At 39.7% G+C, this 17,157-nt stretch overlaps 1 protein-coding gene across 3 annotated transcripts in view; it reads right to left on the bottom strand.

Annotated features, from left to right (window-relative positions):
- Vav3 (vav guanine nucleotide exchange factor 3) overlaps positions 1 to 17,157 on the bottom strand; it is a 303,685-nt gene that overhangs the window by 4,408 nt on the left and 282,120 nt on the right. For 2 of the 3 annotated variants that reach the window (XM_050120990.1, XM_050120989.1), the window contains one exon: positions 16,602 to 16,731. In XM_050120990.1, the coding sequence (XP_049976947.1) occupies positions 16,602 to 16,731 (130 nt within the window). Of the gene's footprint in view, positions 1 to 503; positions 588 to 16,601; positions 16,732 to 17,157 lie in introns of all 3 variants that reach the window. The other variant, XM_050120991.1, reaches the window with a different exon arrangement.

Genomic DNA, 17,157 nt, shown 5'->3' with positions numbered 1-17,157 from the left:
AAAACTCCTGGACACCAGGCGAAGAGCTATCGAAATGGTGGACAAGGGTCATCGTTTTAAGAAATGCATGCTGAATCTTATTCTTCTATTTGGAGGAGAAGTTAAGATTTGGGGCCCTTTTTATTTTCTTCATGGAAATGCAAAACACTGATTTTTTTCTCCATATGACTTCTAGTTTTCAGAAAAGATGAATGATTTTTCAGAGTCCTTCATCTCCTTTTAAATTTCCGTCCCCTGACCCATTTCCAACCTCTCTGCACTGACACATGATGAAATATAAAATGTCATATTAAAACTGATGGCTAACACACACACACACAGAATGTCATGGCAAACAATGACTCTATGGCAGGGAAGAGTGAGGTACACGGTGGTTGGTAATGGAACTCTAGGAACTGTGTTTGAGGAGATGGATTTACACGGGAAGCCATACGCAGAAGCCAAAACATTGTATGTGCACACAGAAGCGAGCCATAGAGACATATAAAAGCAGAAAGCAGTACCTGACCAGAAAGGAGTGGAAGAAGGGGGAACAAAGCTGTAATCTGGAGGAGTTACAAAAGAAAAGCCACAGAACAGAGGAGGGGCTTAGAGAGGGAAAGAAAAAGAAGCAAAAGAGCATTTAAGAGTTGGCACAAAAATCTCTCAATACAATGACTTTGTTGTTTCTAATCACAAGCAAATTGTCACATCCAAGTTGGAATATCAAGCTGTGTTTCTTACCCATTGTTCTCCTGTCCCCATTTCTAAATGAGAAACACGCCAGACTTTTACATTTTGATTGACACTAGTTCTGCAATTCAGAGCTGTCTATCATTTTATAGGCAAACAGCAAACCCACTCCATGTTGCTACCCAAGCCCCATCCATCCACAGATGGTTGGATTTCCACTTGTTACAATAACAGGAAGGGAAATTTATTGATATAAATATGTTCCTAATCAAAAACAATATGAACAAGTAAGAGCTTACAAAGGGAGTACAGAGCTTCTAGGGTTGGGTCAATGACACATAAAGAAAACACGGAAAATCGAAAACATTTGTTAAGTTAAATTCAATTTGTTAAGACTCTCTTTTACCCCCCAATAAAGCATGCATATCACAGCTAATTTTCAATAGAGAAAAATACAATTAGAAATGAAAGCCATTCTGAATCTTATCCTGGAAAATCAAGTTGTAGAGGGGTATAACAAAGATACTGGCAATTGTGCACTCATTTTTTTTTTTTGCTCACTGTATGGCATCAATAAGAGTTTATCATATTCATTATCAAGTGGTCATGAAGTATTAGTTACCATTGCTCAATGAATTAAGTATATTAATAATTTAAGTCATTACGGTACTGAGAGGAAGACTTTGATGCTCTCTTTGCATCTGGAAAACCTGGAATCACATATAGCTTTGTGGTCCTAATTCTTAACTGCAACTATACAGTTCTTTTCCGCTCACATACCTCAAACATTTAACCTGCTGATTTCATGGTTCTGTGACAATAAGCGAGAAACTGTGACAATAAGCGAGAAAGACCTGGGTTATAAACTTCACCCCAGCATTTATTCTCCCTTTCATCCATCTAGTAGATGGTTGAATTCAACCATGATAAACCAGCAGGAAGAGTTCATTTGCCCCAGTCCCTTACATATTGGTAAAACTCTATGGGGAGGTCCTGACCAAAGCTATTAAAGCAAAGAATTTCATGAAGCAGAGACTTGGATCTTTCCTCTTAGTCCTTTATTCTATCTTGCTTTCTGGCATGTGAAAGTTACCATACTGGTCCATAAGAAGGGAAAATATTACCTCGAGGAAGACAGAGAATGAACTCAAAGGAACCTGAATGACTAAGATTTCATGGAACACAGAGAGCCTGTCCTTTTGGCTAGCTCTGGGTTATTTCCATGTATTTATAGAGTAGAGAAATAAACGGACCTTCCTGATGAAGTTTTTGATTTTCTGTTACCTGTACCTAGACCTAACCTAAACATTATCATCAAAGATGTGATAAAAATGGCCTGAGTAGACTGGGATGAGATAGTCTCTCTTTCCATCTACCTCTTTTAGGGAGTTGTCTAATGCTCAAGTCAGTACTGTTATCTCCTAACAGCAGCAGGGACCTGCTAAGAATATTATCAGTCTCCAGACAAGCAAACTAGTGGAGGGAATTGTAAGGAATTCAGTTGTTCTTGAAATCATTGACTGTAAAGACCTCATACACTCAGGGACCTATGTCTGACTTTCTTTTGTCGTGAACGGCCTCACATTTTTTTCTATTCCACCTGCTTGTTCAGTTAAAAAATAAAAATACATTAAAATACACTGCTACATGTCATCATGGCTAATTTTATCATATGAGAACATCATCTACCACTATATAATAGAAATGACAATTCTGTCTGTCTCTGTCTCTGCTATGCTATGATGTATGGGTATGCATGCACACAGAAGACAGAGTTTTGTCCTGGTCTATCACTCTCCACCAGTTATTACTCCCCTGAGACAGGGTCTCTCACTGAGCCTGGGACTAAGGTACAGTCAACTAGCAAAGACCATCAGTCCTTCTGTCTCTGTTCCTGACACAGTCAGGTTTGCAGGGGATCCTCAAGTCCGTGTGCAAGTCTCTTACCCACTGAGCTATCTCCCCAGCCCCTTGAGTTCACTGTCTTGAGGTTACGATGCACCTACACTCTGTCGGAGCAAAAAGAGGATAACGTTCCTAATAAAGTAATCAGTCCTTAACTGCATCACTAATGACAAAACACGTGGTATCGAGAACCCTAGATTCCTATCTCTTGTCTGTGAGAACTTAAATTGGAAGCCATGTTCTACACACTGCACTGACAGGTAAAGGGACTCCCCCCCCCCACCTTGGACTGTTTTCTAATTGATTTCTTCTCTGGCCCAATTCTATTCATTAAAAAAAAAAAAACCTGCATTTCTCAAAAAAAAATCTAATGAAGATAATATAAGCTAAGAGCTAAAGAGTGAAAAATTCCAAGAGATAACTTATCTCAAAAGGGAAGAAATGAGAAATCAATGACAATACAATTAAGTGCCACTTAAATAACTTCAAAAGTAGGTAGATAAACAGATAACCGGCCTGCAATCAGAAAATCCAACATGTCTGAATGTGGGCAATGCTGTAGCAAGGAAAGTGAGTCTATGTCAACAGCACCGCCGTGTGCTGCCCTGTTCTGTTATCTAACCTTAAGCACCTTAAAGGTGTTTGCATTGCAATCAAGCAGCTAGAACTCAAAGCTTCTTCAATTCGATCTAAAATAGTAAAATAGTGGGATGCTGAAGAGATGGCTGGGAGCACTGGCTGCTCTGGCAGAGAACACCAGCGTAGCTCCTGCCAGTCACATTGACTAACACAACCGCTTCTAGTTCCAGCTTCCAGGGAACTGGCATTGTCTTCTGGCCCCCATCGGACCCCACATCTACATGTAAGTGCCAACAGATAAACATACGTGCATACATACAATTAAAAATAAAACAAATGAAATAAAATGGACATGTTCCAGCTACATAGCCATTATTTTAGATAAGTAGCTTCAGCCCTTCTGATGGATTTGTCACGCTCATTTACTGCCCTGATTAATACAATAGCTTCTCAGGTAGAGCTTGGCTCTCTTAGTTCCATCCCGTGATGTCAAACATTTTCAATGACATTACTCTGAAGACCAGCCTCATCTCAGATTTCACTTGTCGAAAACAAAACTTACCACCTTCCTTTTGTAATGCTTCTGGCTAGTTTTATATAATTGGCACAGCTAGAGTCAGTTTACAAAAAGAAAATGCCTCTACCAGATTAATCTCTTGATTAATGACTTTGGTTAGGGGGCCCAGCTCACTGTAGGCGATGTTACCCAGGCTGATGGTCCTCAGTGCTGTAAGCAAGGCAGGAGGAACCAGTCAGTAAGCAGTGTTCCTCCATGACCTCTGTACCTGTTCCTGCCTCCAGGTTCCTGCTTTGAGTTCCTGCCCTGCCCTTCCTCAGTAATGACAGACTACAAACTGTAAGATGAAGTAAACCCTTTCTTCCCCATGTTGCTTTTGGTCATGGTGTTTTATCATATCAACAGAAATCCTATCTAAGATGGAAATCTAACAAACCTACCTTTTTTGCTTTCCACGACTCCATTCTTGTGACAACCTTGAAAAACCGTACACTCCTAGGCTCTTCCTATCCAACCTCTACATCGAGTATCCTCTGCCTTTGGTAGTTCACACTCAGCTATCCCAGTGCAGGTACATACACCATTCTAACCCCAAACAGCCTCCAATTCGCTTCCTGCTTTCAGCTTGTTTTCCTTTTCAAGCATTGCCTCCCAGCCACTCATCCCAAATGTTGATTCTCTCATCAATTTGCTAAACTATGAAGTTCAAACTCCTGAGCAGAATCACATGACAATTTATTAAACTTTTTCCTCCCCCTTTTCTAACCACATCTTTCAGGAAGTCCACGCATGAATTCTTTCCCCTAGACCAGCTTCCTATTTCCCTATGGCTTTCAGCTTCATTTCCAAATGAGAACTTTGGATTATTCTAGAATACTTCTGTCTCAGGGCTCCATGATTCAAAAGCCTATCTCAGACCCTCCCCAAGATCCACGACAAGCAGGTACTATCTGCCCTTTCTTGTCCTTCCCTAGGCATCTGGTGTCAGTTGTGTCATGGCACTTCCGGTTTCCACTGTTTAACCTCTGCATCTGTAGCTCCATTTAAATGCAGGTCCTGGAAGGCATCTCCCACAGGCAAGGCCCCAGCGCTATACAACAGCTTCCACCCAACAGCCAAGCATCTTTGCTGGGCGTTTGATTACATAGTTCTGTATGTCTCCCCTTCCTATTGTCTCCGCTCATCTTTCTTTCACTCAACTGCACTAGAAAGACTTCCAAGAAACAGCTGAAGAAAGTGAAACAGACTCAGACTCCACTCCCCAGGCTTTCTGAGGACAGCAACCTAGCGGTGGCATTCCTACAAATAACTAACTCTTCGGAGATGCTGAGCAGCTATTAAACACCACACGTCGCGTGGCATTAACCGTGCTGTTTGCCTGGGGAAACTTTTTAAAGTAAAAGGTTAATCAGTTGCCTCTGCCACTGCATATATCTCTCTCAGGCAAGCATGTTAAGGGTTGACAGGGAAGATTGCCACTTCTCTGTGCACTGTAACGTGATTTATTGTGGCCACTCTTCCTATAGGTCAACTTTCGTTGCCTCTGGGTCCTTGGTTCTTTTGTCCTATGACATCAGCATCTGGATGTCCTACTAAAGATAATATGCTAGGCTTGGAAAGTACACGTTCAACTCTAGATGCAGGCAGTGTCAGAGCTGAGCATCTGACACTATGTTCTTTAGAGTGGTTTAGTTGTAGAATATATTTGCCTCTACACTGGAAATATATACATCTATCTCTACAAACATACAAATAAAAAATTTCTTTATTAAATTTATCCCATCAGACATCATTAAGACACCTTAGCACAGGAATCACTGGTAGCTGTGTGTCCTAGAATAGAACCAGAAAGAGACCAGAGAAGTGGCATCCAGGTGGGAGTGATGATGGCTGTCCCCTCCTGTTTCCCATCACAGGCAGCCTCCCTGCTCATACTTCTTTTCTGGGGGAAGCCCTTAGAGCAGTCTCTCTTCCATGCCTATCAGGGTACATGTACACAGTATGAAATCAAAAATGAGTTTCTTTTCAGTGGCAGGGTCATCGGTTAGGTGCATGTTTCAATTAAGGCCTGTTTTCTTTCTTTCTTCAAACATTTTTAACTTCACACTAGCACAGAGGACAGCCTTCCTTGGTGAGACCTCGGAGAAGGGTTGTTGGACATTTTATGACACCTAACTGTTACTGGGATACCGTTTGTAGGGCATTGTTATCGAATGGGTGATTCACAGTTTACTGGCACAATGTTCACAATTACAAAAGATGACGAGTATAATAACACTACTTATCAACCTTTCCAAGTTCAACAAATAAGGATTGAAATCTTAGAATTCTCTAGCAGAAACCAAAGATATCTGTTAAATAAACTGGGAACAGAATACTTGCGCACAGCCGTAATACCTGAGTGGCTAGTCGCTAGCGGATATCATACGGCTCTGAGTCTTGACAGGGAAGATAAAAGCACAGAAAACAGAACTATTTGAATTTAAAGGGAAAAGGAACAAAAAAAAAGATCAGGTTAACAGGAAGATTTTTTTTAAAAAGTTCAAATGACTTGATATCCAACACCTATACTGAAAGTAGTAACTAAGAACTGTTTTACACCATCGTGGTCTGCCTTGACGGAGCCATGAAGGCTCATGTGCAAGCCAACGTGCATTCAATTTATAGGAACATTGAAATTAGAAACAGAATTCAATCAACACTTTTCCTTAAGGGTTTGAGTTATCAAGTCATGAACTAATTTTTGAACTAACACCTAATTATCCATTATCTATTTTACAGACTTTTTCCTTAAGTGTTTGTTAATTATGCTCTGGTACTTGAGGCATCATCTAACACTTTTAGTTTTAACCAGCACATAGATTCACATTAATTTACAGGACACAAAATCTTAGTGAGCATTGGGCCAGTATTCATCAAGACAATGATGTGTGATTACTGCTTGGCAGTGGCCGAGGGCTGCCTTAAACTCCGAATTCCTTCATGAGAGGCTTTAATGAACTGTCTTGGAAGCTTGATTTTTTTTTTTTTTTTTGGCCAAGATTGTGTACAGATGACCTGACAGCAGAAAACATGCTGGTAATTTAATGAATGTGAATGATTCATTTAAATTTATTACCTTTACCCCAATATTATTTTAGAACACAGACTTTTTTTGCAGACTACCTGTGATATCCAATGACATATAACCAAATATCTGTTTCTTACCTCTCTCAAAGAAAACAAACCAAAAATCTCTAGCTTAGCTGATTATATATTTTAGGTCTTGTTGCTGGGAAAAAAATAGGGATAATTCAGATGAATTTCATTTAATTGAATGCTGACTTCTAATTGAACAAATCTCTCTGAACACAAAATTTAAAGATACAACAAAGAAGAGATTTGTGTGGTATTAGTGGAAGAACTGAAAAGTTGCATGGCATTCAATGCTGCGCCATGCAAACATAATGACATCAGCAAGGAAAGTAGCCCAAGGTCTTTCCAATCATTATGGAAAATCAGATAGTTGACCTCACCTTGGGGATTCAGATTATTAACAGGCATACAGTGTGTGTGGATATGAACTGGATCCTACATTCATGTTCCCTAAAACATAACTGGCTGATATATATGTGTGTGTGTGTGTGTGTGTGTGTGTGTGTGTGTGTGTGTGTGTGTTAAGGCACAAGGACTACACTTAGATACTTAAGAAAATAAAACAAACATGCAGAGCCGCTGACTTCAGAACAGCTTCCAGGTTATTGAAGAAGCAGCCTCATATGGAAATCATAGACAGATATGAAAAGACTCTGCTGGAGAATGAGAATCCACGGAAGAAGCCAGGCTTCACAGAGTCCAGTTAGAAGACAAAGTAAAACCCTCAATCTCTTAGCTGTTCAGATTCAAAATCCTAATGTCATCCTCAAGTCTTCTCTTCCTGTTTCAGTTCACATCTGATATCTTGAGTTTACTGGATTAGATCCCAAATCTGTCACCCAAGTGACTACATTTTGGTCCCAGTCCATCTGGTTTTCACCTGGATGAACCTCCTAATGTGTCTTCATCTTTCTTTGTTTACATAGTCCGTTCTTCCTCATCACAGAAATTGTAACAATGCTACTAAAACGAAAACAGTCAGACTTTCCTCTTCTTTTGTTTAAATTCTTCCAAAGGCTTCCCATTTTCTTCCAAAATCAAATTGAAAGCATCTCATAGGGACTGGCCTCACCCACGTCTTGTACCTTGTTTCCTAATAGTCCTCCTCTACGACCCTGTCCTTCTGGAACTGCTTATGTCACGCATGTTCTTCCTATGTACCCTTTGCTCCCTCTCTTACACTCCTGAGAGTTTTACACAAATGTGATCGTCCCATTGAAGCCTGCCCTGGCATTTGATAATCATGAATGCAAACCATAGTCCCACACAATGAGGAAGAAAACAGGGCTTATCGCAGGAACAACATACAACTTGAGAATACAACTGGCTGACACTGATTAAATTGTGAAGGCAATTTAGTAAGTCGAGAGAACATAATGCCCTATTGTTCTCCAATTGTTCTCAGTAACTCTTAAGTCAGCACAAATGCTCTATACACTCAGTGATGGAAGTTTCAGGTTGTAGCTGCTCTATTTACAGATAGGGTTTGGGTATATTTATAGGAACTTATAATGAAGAGAATCTTTTGGTCATGTCAATGGCCTTGTTAGAAAGGAGAGCTTTAGGGCCAGTAGTTGGTGTTAGCCTGGGTCAACTGGTAGAATAAGAACTGCTAATCCATCTTTTTGCTTCGTGGCTAAGGGACCTCTAATTCTGCTCAACACCCAACCAGCCCAGTTAAAAGCCCAAACCATTTTCTGGCACAAGGCGCATCACTACTACCTTGTCATGTTATTTTTCCAGATCACTTCTCAATTTCTAACACTAGATAATTATTTTCCAACCCGTTGTCTGCCTTTCCTTCTGGCACATAAACTCCACAAGAGAAAGTGTTCATTCACTGCTCTATATGCCCAGCAGTTTAGATAGTGTTTGCTTGGGAGCAGGGTCTGCATGAGGACTGGATGGATGACTCATGGAGGGTGATATTGGACAGGATATAAAAACTACAAAGAAGATAAAATAAGTTCTTGGGTTAATTCGAGTCTGCAAGACTGTACCCTTTACGGAGAAAAGATAGCGGAAATCAATTGGAAACTAATGGCATAGTTCTGGCTGTTATCTTTTTGTTTGGAATATTTTAGTTCTTTGGTTTGGTTTGTTTGTAAATAGGCCTATTATATAGTCCTAGCTAGCATGAAATTGGCAATACAGGCCAGGCAGTCCTCCAGCCTTGGCTTATTAAGTGCTGAGATTACGAGCACACAGCACCATTTCCAGTGAAGAATGACTCTTGTACTGGGAAAAAATGAGTAAACAAGTCAAATGATACCAAAATGTATGGTGCAAAGTTCTGACAAATTGGAGTGTATTCAGAGGGCAGCAGCCAGGATGGTTAGATATCTGCTAGTTACTCATGTGATAAGGGGTAAAATAAAGAGGGTAGAAGAAAGATACCCAGTAGGGAAAGGAAAACAGCATGCTTGATGAAAAGGTTGTGATATTTATTTTAAATGCACAGATTACTTTATAGCGTGCTCTGAGGTTATCATAGTACAGTAGGGTTTTATATACATATATATATATATTACTCTTCATAGTTGAAAAAATATATAGTAGTTATACTGAGCCATATTTATGGCTAATGTAAGGAAAACACTTAATTTTGTTCAAGATATAATGTGAATGATTTATGTGGTAGTTAGGTCTGAAGTCACCTCAGCATTCAGGCAAAGACTGATGAACACCTTCTAAGAATGTAATAAAGGTATTTGTTCAAAACGCTCCCTGCAGAGCCGACGAGGCTGGCAAGTCTGAGATGCCTAGACCCTGGGAGAACTCTACAGCATTCATACTTGTTGTTAAGGCATTAGGCTGTATTGTGTAACACCCAATAGGTGTGTGTGCTACAGATTAGCTGTAAATAGATAAATGCTGAATGTGGAGAAAAAAATGAATGAAAGGAAAGGAGGAAAATATGGAAACCCTGACAGTGCAATCAAGTTCTAAATGCTGACAGAAGAGGCTTGCAGAGTTAATTTCTGTTTTGTTTTCATGTGCAAACAGTAGCATGAGCAGTGTGTCAGTGGAATGTATCAAGTCAAAAAAAAAACCCTCTCAGTATTGACTTGCACAGCTAGAACCCCAATGGATTTTTTTTAGAAAGAAAAATAAAATTTTCCTCAATTTTGATAAATGTGCATCTTTTCTAGGCAAGAACTACTAGACAAGCATCCTTGAATCAGGGCTATCACAGAAGTGCAATGTATTCAATATGGGATGATTACTACATGTGTTAGCTACATTGAGGTCAAATTTTAATTTAGAATAAGGCTTCTAAGATTGGACATTGCTAAGATAAGAACTGCTAAGAATGACAAGTACTGCTTTTTGAGCCACATGATATTAAAAAGATAGCTTTGAATGAGGTTATCCAAATTTGCAGAATTTATGTCTGTAAGCCATGCTCTCATGCGATCCCAGAAGTGATTACTAATTGTTGGAGTCATCACCCTGGGAGGAAAAATGTCTTAGAGTAGCCAGTGAAGCTCTTAAAATGTGTAAATAAAAAGGGGATCCCAGCCTGCCCTGATCATAATGGTGTACAGTTTGGGTTGACCAGTTGCCTGAGAACTGAATCATCTCTGGATATTAAAGACAAGTGATGGGGAAAAGTACAAAAACTTCAGTAGAATGTTAGAATTAACTTATCCACATAGCATACACAGTGGGGGAGCTGAGCTGAAGCCCAGGGAGAAGACCAAAGTACGCAGGGAAAGTAGAAGGCCTTCACCAGTGTTTTAAAATTTGCCAAATAAGGAAAACACAAAAATTCATACAGCCTAACAGCATGGGACATATGGAAGTGGTGTCAGGAACAGCAGTAGTGACTGCAAGGGCCAAGGCATCCAACACTGCCCACGTGCCAGACAGTCCTCAAAGTGTTTCACACCGACTGACTCTTTTAAGGCTCCTAGCATTGGATTTAAACCAAGAGGCAGTGCTGTGTGGTGACATAAACTAGGGAACTCTAAACGAATGCTCTCCTCCAAGGCAGCGCTTCTCAGCCTTTGGGTCGAGCCCGGGAATCGAATGTCAGATGTCCTGCATATTTACATTTACTACAGATATTTACGTTACAATTCACAACAGCAGCAAAATTACAGTTGTAAGGTAGCAACTACATAATTTTACGGCTGAGGTCACCATAACATAAGGAACTATCCCGAGGGATCGTCGCAGCATTAGGAAGGCTGAGAAGTACTGCTGTAAGGGACTATCCCGAAGCTGCATCATTCTGTGGAGAAACGTTTGATAGGAGAAACCTCTCATCGTGTTTTCTTGTTCGTTTGTTTTGTCTTTGCGCTTGTTTTGCAGGGCTGAAGCTTGTGGACTGCTTCACTGAAGATGTTATCTTGATGTATATACAAGGTTATTACTAATGTCATGTTCGGTTAACTCACAAATTACTGAACATCAGATAGCATTCTCTGGTTCTTACATTCTACACTGAGTGTTTACAGCCTTGTTTCAGACTAATGGCTTTGGAGTGATGTTTGAAAACATGTTCACAGTGCTTCCTCTCGAGAGAAGGGTGCATTTCATGGTGGCAATGCTGTACTTCACCGATTTGAAACCAGATTCTCCCAGAATGCCCATCTGCATCATATGGCTTATGGGCGCCAATAATACAACGCCTCTTTATTATCCATTGAAACAATAAAAACTGGAATTAGTCTGGTAAATTTTAGAGAATAGCAAGAATAAACACTATGAGATTACCATGGGTCTAATAGTCCCCTCGTGCCCCATATAAAGATATTTCCAGTCTGATGCTGTAGAATCTAATTTTACTCTTAAAAGAGAGAGAGCTCTTTGTAGATGTTAGGGGTCTTAAGCTAAAAACATCTAGGGAGGGCTTTAAATTCCATGGCCATGGCTTTCCTAGGTGAAAGGATGAGGACACACAGCAGGGAGAGATGAAGATACAGCAGACTACAGTGGCGTATCTCCAGGCCTGGGAACACCAAGTATCACCCAGCCATCCAGAGACCACAGATACATGGGTAATACTTTGACTTTAGCCACTCACTTTGTCTCTAGAACACACAGTAATTTGTATTTTTTTTTCTTCAAGTTATTGTGTGGTAATCTATATCGCAGTCCTAGGAAACTGAGGTAAGATTAAAGCTTATATTGAGGTTATCAGAATAAAATCAGATATCAAAGACAAAATGACCAGTGAAAAAGATGACAAAAGCAAGAGCATAAAATCAAGCAGTCATAAAATGAGAGTGGGTGGATATGCTTGTGTTGAATTAGAAGGGCAGAAAGTGCAACTATCTTAAGTGCATGTTTAGGGAGCTTAAATGAATACTAACCCTAACTGTATTGCAATATAACTAATAAAACTGTCAGGATATTTCAGGAATAAGACAGCAATGATATGTAATATTGAGATTAATAAATGCAAGTGGCGTGGATGTCATATAAAGTGGCAGTATAGCACCTTCGCAAAGCTACTTTGCTGTGGAATCGCTGGGGGACACCACCTCATATGATGCCACCCTCATAAATGCCTTAAGTTTATCCTAAATGACATTTTTCAAAAAGTCTTGCTCCATACCCACAGGCTGAATAAGCCCTTCTTACCAGTGACACTGATGCTCTTAGGTGTCAGAAGGTTTATTGAATTCCATGATTACCTTTTTTGTCTTGTTCAGTGTGTGCCTCCATTTCCCCGATTGTCTTATTTATCATTGTAGCTCCAGCTAAATAGTAGTGCGCAAGGATTGGCACATGTTAAGTGTTAAATATTTGTTGAGTATGGGGACATAGAATGAGATCTCAGCAAGACTTTACTTGTGAACTCATTGTACAGGTGCTCTATACAGCTCCAAATCAGTGGCCAGGTTCCTCTGCACCTGGAGCCAGAAAAAATAAGCCCCTGCTACCTTCCTATGATACTTTGGACATGGCCAGCAGATAGGGTTATCTGCACATCAACCATTTTAAATTCTAAATTAATTCACTTAGGAAAGAGACAAGAACGGCACAAACACTTCTCCTATAATTCATTCACAGTACCCAAATATTAACATCCTACCATGTTTGCTTTGCCGGTCTATGCTTGTCTTTGAGCCATCTGAGTACACACTGAAGACACAACCCATTCTTACCGTCAAATACCTCAGTATGTTTCTCTTCCAAAGATATTCGCTGTTCTAGCCCAAGAACAATTATCAGAAGGAGAAAATGGTGCTGATACAAACCTAGCTAGTTCATCTATAGAATGCAAATTTCACGGATCGACCTACTCGTACCCTTTATAGTCACATAAATAATAAACAGCACATACAAAATGTTTGATTGTTGCTATAGACATGCTGCCTCCCTAGTCAGAATTCTACCCTTGCTGTGCAGGTATCATGGCTCTTCGCTTGCCTTTGATCTGAAATGCTTCCTCAGGCTTTGCCCTTAATTACTTTGACATTTTACAAATCCAGACTGATTCCTTGTTAATGCCTTCCCATCCCTGTTTATCTGATGCTTCCACGTGGTCGGACTGAGATTCTGCAGCTGCAAAGTGGGGCTAGCATCAAAGTGGTGCAGGTTAATAACCCATTTCTGGTGATATTAATTTTGATCATTTGGCTGAGATATTGGTGGTATTTTTCCTTTTCTACCCGATAAGTTATCATGACAGATACTTTTGCCTTATATAGCTGTGGTCGCAAATTTTTCTTAAAAAAATGTGACTTTACTCTGGTACTACCTTAATTCTCCATAAATATACATTGGGGAAATGTTCAAGGTTTGGTTCCATGTTAAAAACTAGGAAATCAAAAACAAAACAAAACAAAACAAAACAACAACAACAACAAAAAACCAAAAAGTAGGAAATCCTGCATTTCTGCTAGCGGAATGATCCCTCAGAATTACACTCTACCACTTCCTCCCATGCATCCAAAGAAAGAAAATTAGGATGTGATTTCTCCAAGAACACGGTGCAGTTTCCAATCAAAGAGTGAATGGGAAAGCAGAGGTTCACACTGGATCACTTTCCTAAGAGAACAGACTGAAAATATTCAATACTCATTGTAGAGTACAACAGGCAAAAGCCGTTTCCGTGTCCTTCAAATACCCAGGTGCACAGATACAGCCAAAGCAACCAAAGTCAGATTGCTCAGGGCTATTTTGGATAATTATGGGGTTCATACACAGATCTACATACTATCTTCTCACAAATCATTGCAGGTTCTATGGAGGGAAACCAGTTTACCATTACCCCGAGTGCTCTCTTCTCTTTTCTCTCCCTCTCCTTTCTCTTTTTCTTTCCTTTTGAGAGCATTAAAGCTATTAAAAGGACAGCAACAATAAAAAACAGCACTGCCCTGACACCCTGGTAGACAGCAGAGTTACAACACAGGACGGCTTTCTAACTTATTATATAATGTCCCCGCCCAATACTATGAGCTCATCTTTGATTCCCAATCAGCACTTTCCTACAGATTTCTCCATATCTGCATATACTAACTCTGCCATATTTTTACCATACTTTACATATGTAAAAAATGAGCCAAGCCTTTCTTTTCCAAGGTAACAATAGAAGTTACAATTGCAGTGATTACTAGTCAGTCACTTTCACTAGTGAGAAGGGAAGCTCATTGCTCACCTCTGTGGAAAGCACAAGAAGTTTCTGTCCTTTACCCTACTTGCTCTGTATCCTACTTCCTTTTTTGTAAGTAATGAAGACACTAGATCTTGGACTAAATCTGTATCTTAAAGCAATGCTGCTTGGTGAACATTGCGTTTAGATATTCAGCACCATGACCAAGGCTATGAGAATCAGAAATAAAGACTGAAGACACCCTCAAGTAACTCAAGAATATGTAGCATTTCTCTTTCCCCACATCCTAGGAAGCACAACATGTTAACAAAAAATCCATGTGGTGTTTTCATTAAGGGTTACTCCTAAACCAAGGCTTGCTATAAAGTTAGCAAGACAAAGCATCCAAGCATAACACAGGCTGTTCTGCGAACTACAAATATAAGCAGTCAACCCTTTGAAAGCGAGTGTGCACCATGCAAGCAGAGTTTGCAGCACCATTTGGAAGCTTCATAGGCGGAAATTACTCACTGGAGGTGGCCCTGATTTTTATAGTCTGGTTCCACTTAATGTCAATTCTCTAATTGCTATTGAGGTACTAGGAGGTGGGGGACCCAGCACCTCTCTTGCCACTTTGGATCACCTGCCACTCTTCATAGCCTCTGGGATGGACCATATCCCCTCAGACTGCAAGCCAAAATAAGCTGTTCTTAAGTGGCTTCTTGCCATTATTTGGTCATAGAAAAAGAAAAGCCATAGATATAGTGGTTTGATGATCTTCCTAATTCTGGAAATTTCTTCTTTGTTCCTCACTGCTCCACAGGGCTCTGGAGAATCAAGTAAACTATTCAAGTATTATTACACATGCAGATTACTTCCTCTACAGTTTGTGTTTTGCCCATTCACTGGAAAGGTAGAAAAAGAGGAAAGGGTTTAAATTTATGCTTATCTAAAAGGAGGTGTCGTGTAAAAAGAGGTCAGAAGTCATACTTGGATAGGCGTTTAGGAAATTTGCAGCAAAACTACTTTTTAGGCTAGACATCCATTTTGAAGGAACGAAAAATATAGTCTGTGTGAGAATCTCTGATAATCAAGCAATTTTGAGCTACAAAGAGCTAAAACTGTTAATCTGGATAAAATTACAAAGATATTTAAGCATCCAGTACAAAGTTCATTCATATTCATCTTACGGCATGGGTTTGGACATATGTCAATGACCACTATGAGAACAACCATGAAGTCTTACAAAATTTATCCAAAAACAACCCCTCAGCTGAGTGACAAATGGCTTCCATATTGTTCTGAAGTACATGGAACTGTCCTGAGGCTAAAAGCCTAGTCATCACCCAGCTTCCTTCAGTGTAAGTCTTTAAGGAGAAATAAACTTCAAGTTATATTACACAGGTGCAGATCCTTTTTAGAACGACCCCTTGATCTTCCAGATGTGCTAAATTCAGGATTCTAACAGTAATCAAATTGTTTTCATTTTGGCCCAAAGTAGTTTTTATTGTTCATTTGTTTTTTTATGAAGATTACTTAACAAGGGAGTAAAAACGTATTTTCTTTACATTTTTCTCTTACAGTGTTTTCTTTGTAGGTTGTGTCACTGTCTGGGAAGTTTACATCCCATGAAATGGTGGGGCAGAGTGAGTTAATGACTTAAAGTCATTGAAACAGCCATACAGTTGTATGCCTGTGTGCTTGTGTGTAGTCATCCTTAATGCCGATTTATAGTACAAAACACATTCTTTAAAATAACGACCAATATATAGTTTAAAAACCATTGACAAAACATGCTAATCCTTCCAAATGCTGGCTCACAACAGGAGCATCAGCAGAGATGGGATTCGAGGCACTCTAGAAGAGCCCTGTTGGATACTACTTTTTAAGAAGCATTATAGTACAAATGCTACATATTAATTAAAGAGAGCATGGCTAATATAAAATCCAGTGAAAATTATAAAACTTTACACATTGACATATCGCTTACAGTTTGATGGCTATTTTAACACACATATAATTTTTAATTTGGCACAAAAACTGATAACTAGACACACTCGTGAACCTCTTGGTCCTCATGACTCTGCTTGGCTCCAAAAAATAAAAGGTGTCTGCTCAGCCCATTAGCATATTAATTGGCTATTTTTCAAAGTTCAGAATGAAGATGTTTAATGCTATTTTGCTTCTATTCCTTAAGTGATCCAAAGTTGAAAGAAAAAAAATTATTAAATTTACAATACTCACAGCTGTTGCCTGTTCTATTACCCCTCTGTCCCGCTGAATGCTCTGGCTCCTTGTATGGAAACTGTAGCGTCGTGTCTAAGGTCCTGAACCCTTCTTTGAGAGAATGGTGCTTGTAATACTCCACGAGTTCCTTTAAGAGAGCAGATTCAAGAGAGGTTTTGATAGTTTTGTTCTCTCATGCATAATTACATAGAACACAGGGATGATCATTTTAACATTCCCAAATAGATGAATGTGTGAATGAGAGCGTGGCCTGCTGTCTGGATAAACCTCACTCCCACCCAGACACGGCCCTGTTTACTGGAGACGTTTATCTGCGTCGGTTACCCTATATTGTTCTTCAGGCACCGAGAGCATCATGTTTATCTTCAGTCAGATGTGGTACTGAAGAGAAGCCACGCTAAACCTCCATCTCAGAGTAGCAATTATTGCTGTTATTAGAGAGAGGCGAGCCTTTCTGAAGAAAGATGAAAGGAACATCTGTCTGCCTGACTGTATAGCAATTTCTGTTTTCCCCCATTTTCTTTCAACTTAGCAGAAAAACAAACTTAATCCT

Source organism: Alexandromys fortis, unplaced genomic scaffold, assembly GCF_014885135.2.
Source record: "Alexandromys fortis isolate MF-2015 unplaced genomic scaffold, M_Fortis_MF-2015_v1.1 scaffold_176, whole genome shotgun sequence".
NCBI lineage: Eukaryota > Metazoa > Chordata > Mammalia > Rodentia > Cricetidae > Alexandromys > Alexandromys fortis.
Note: the sequence above shows the minus strand (reverse complement) of the source record. Positions and strands in the feature narration are given on the sequence as shown.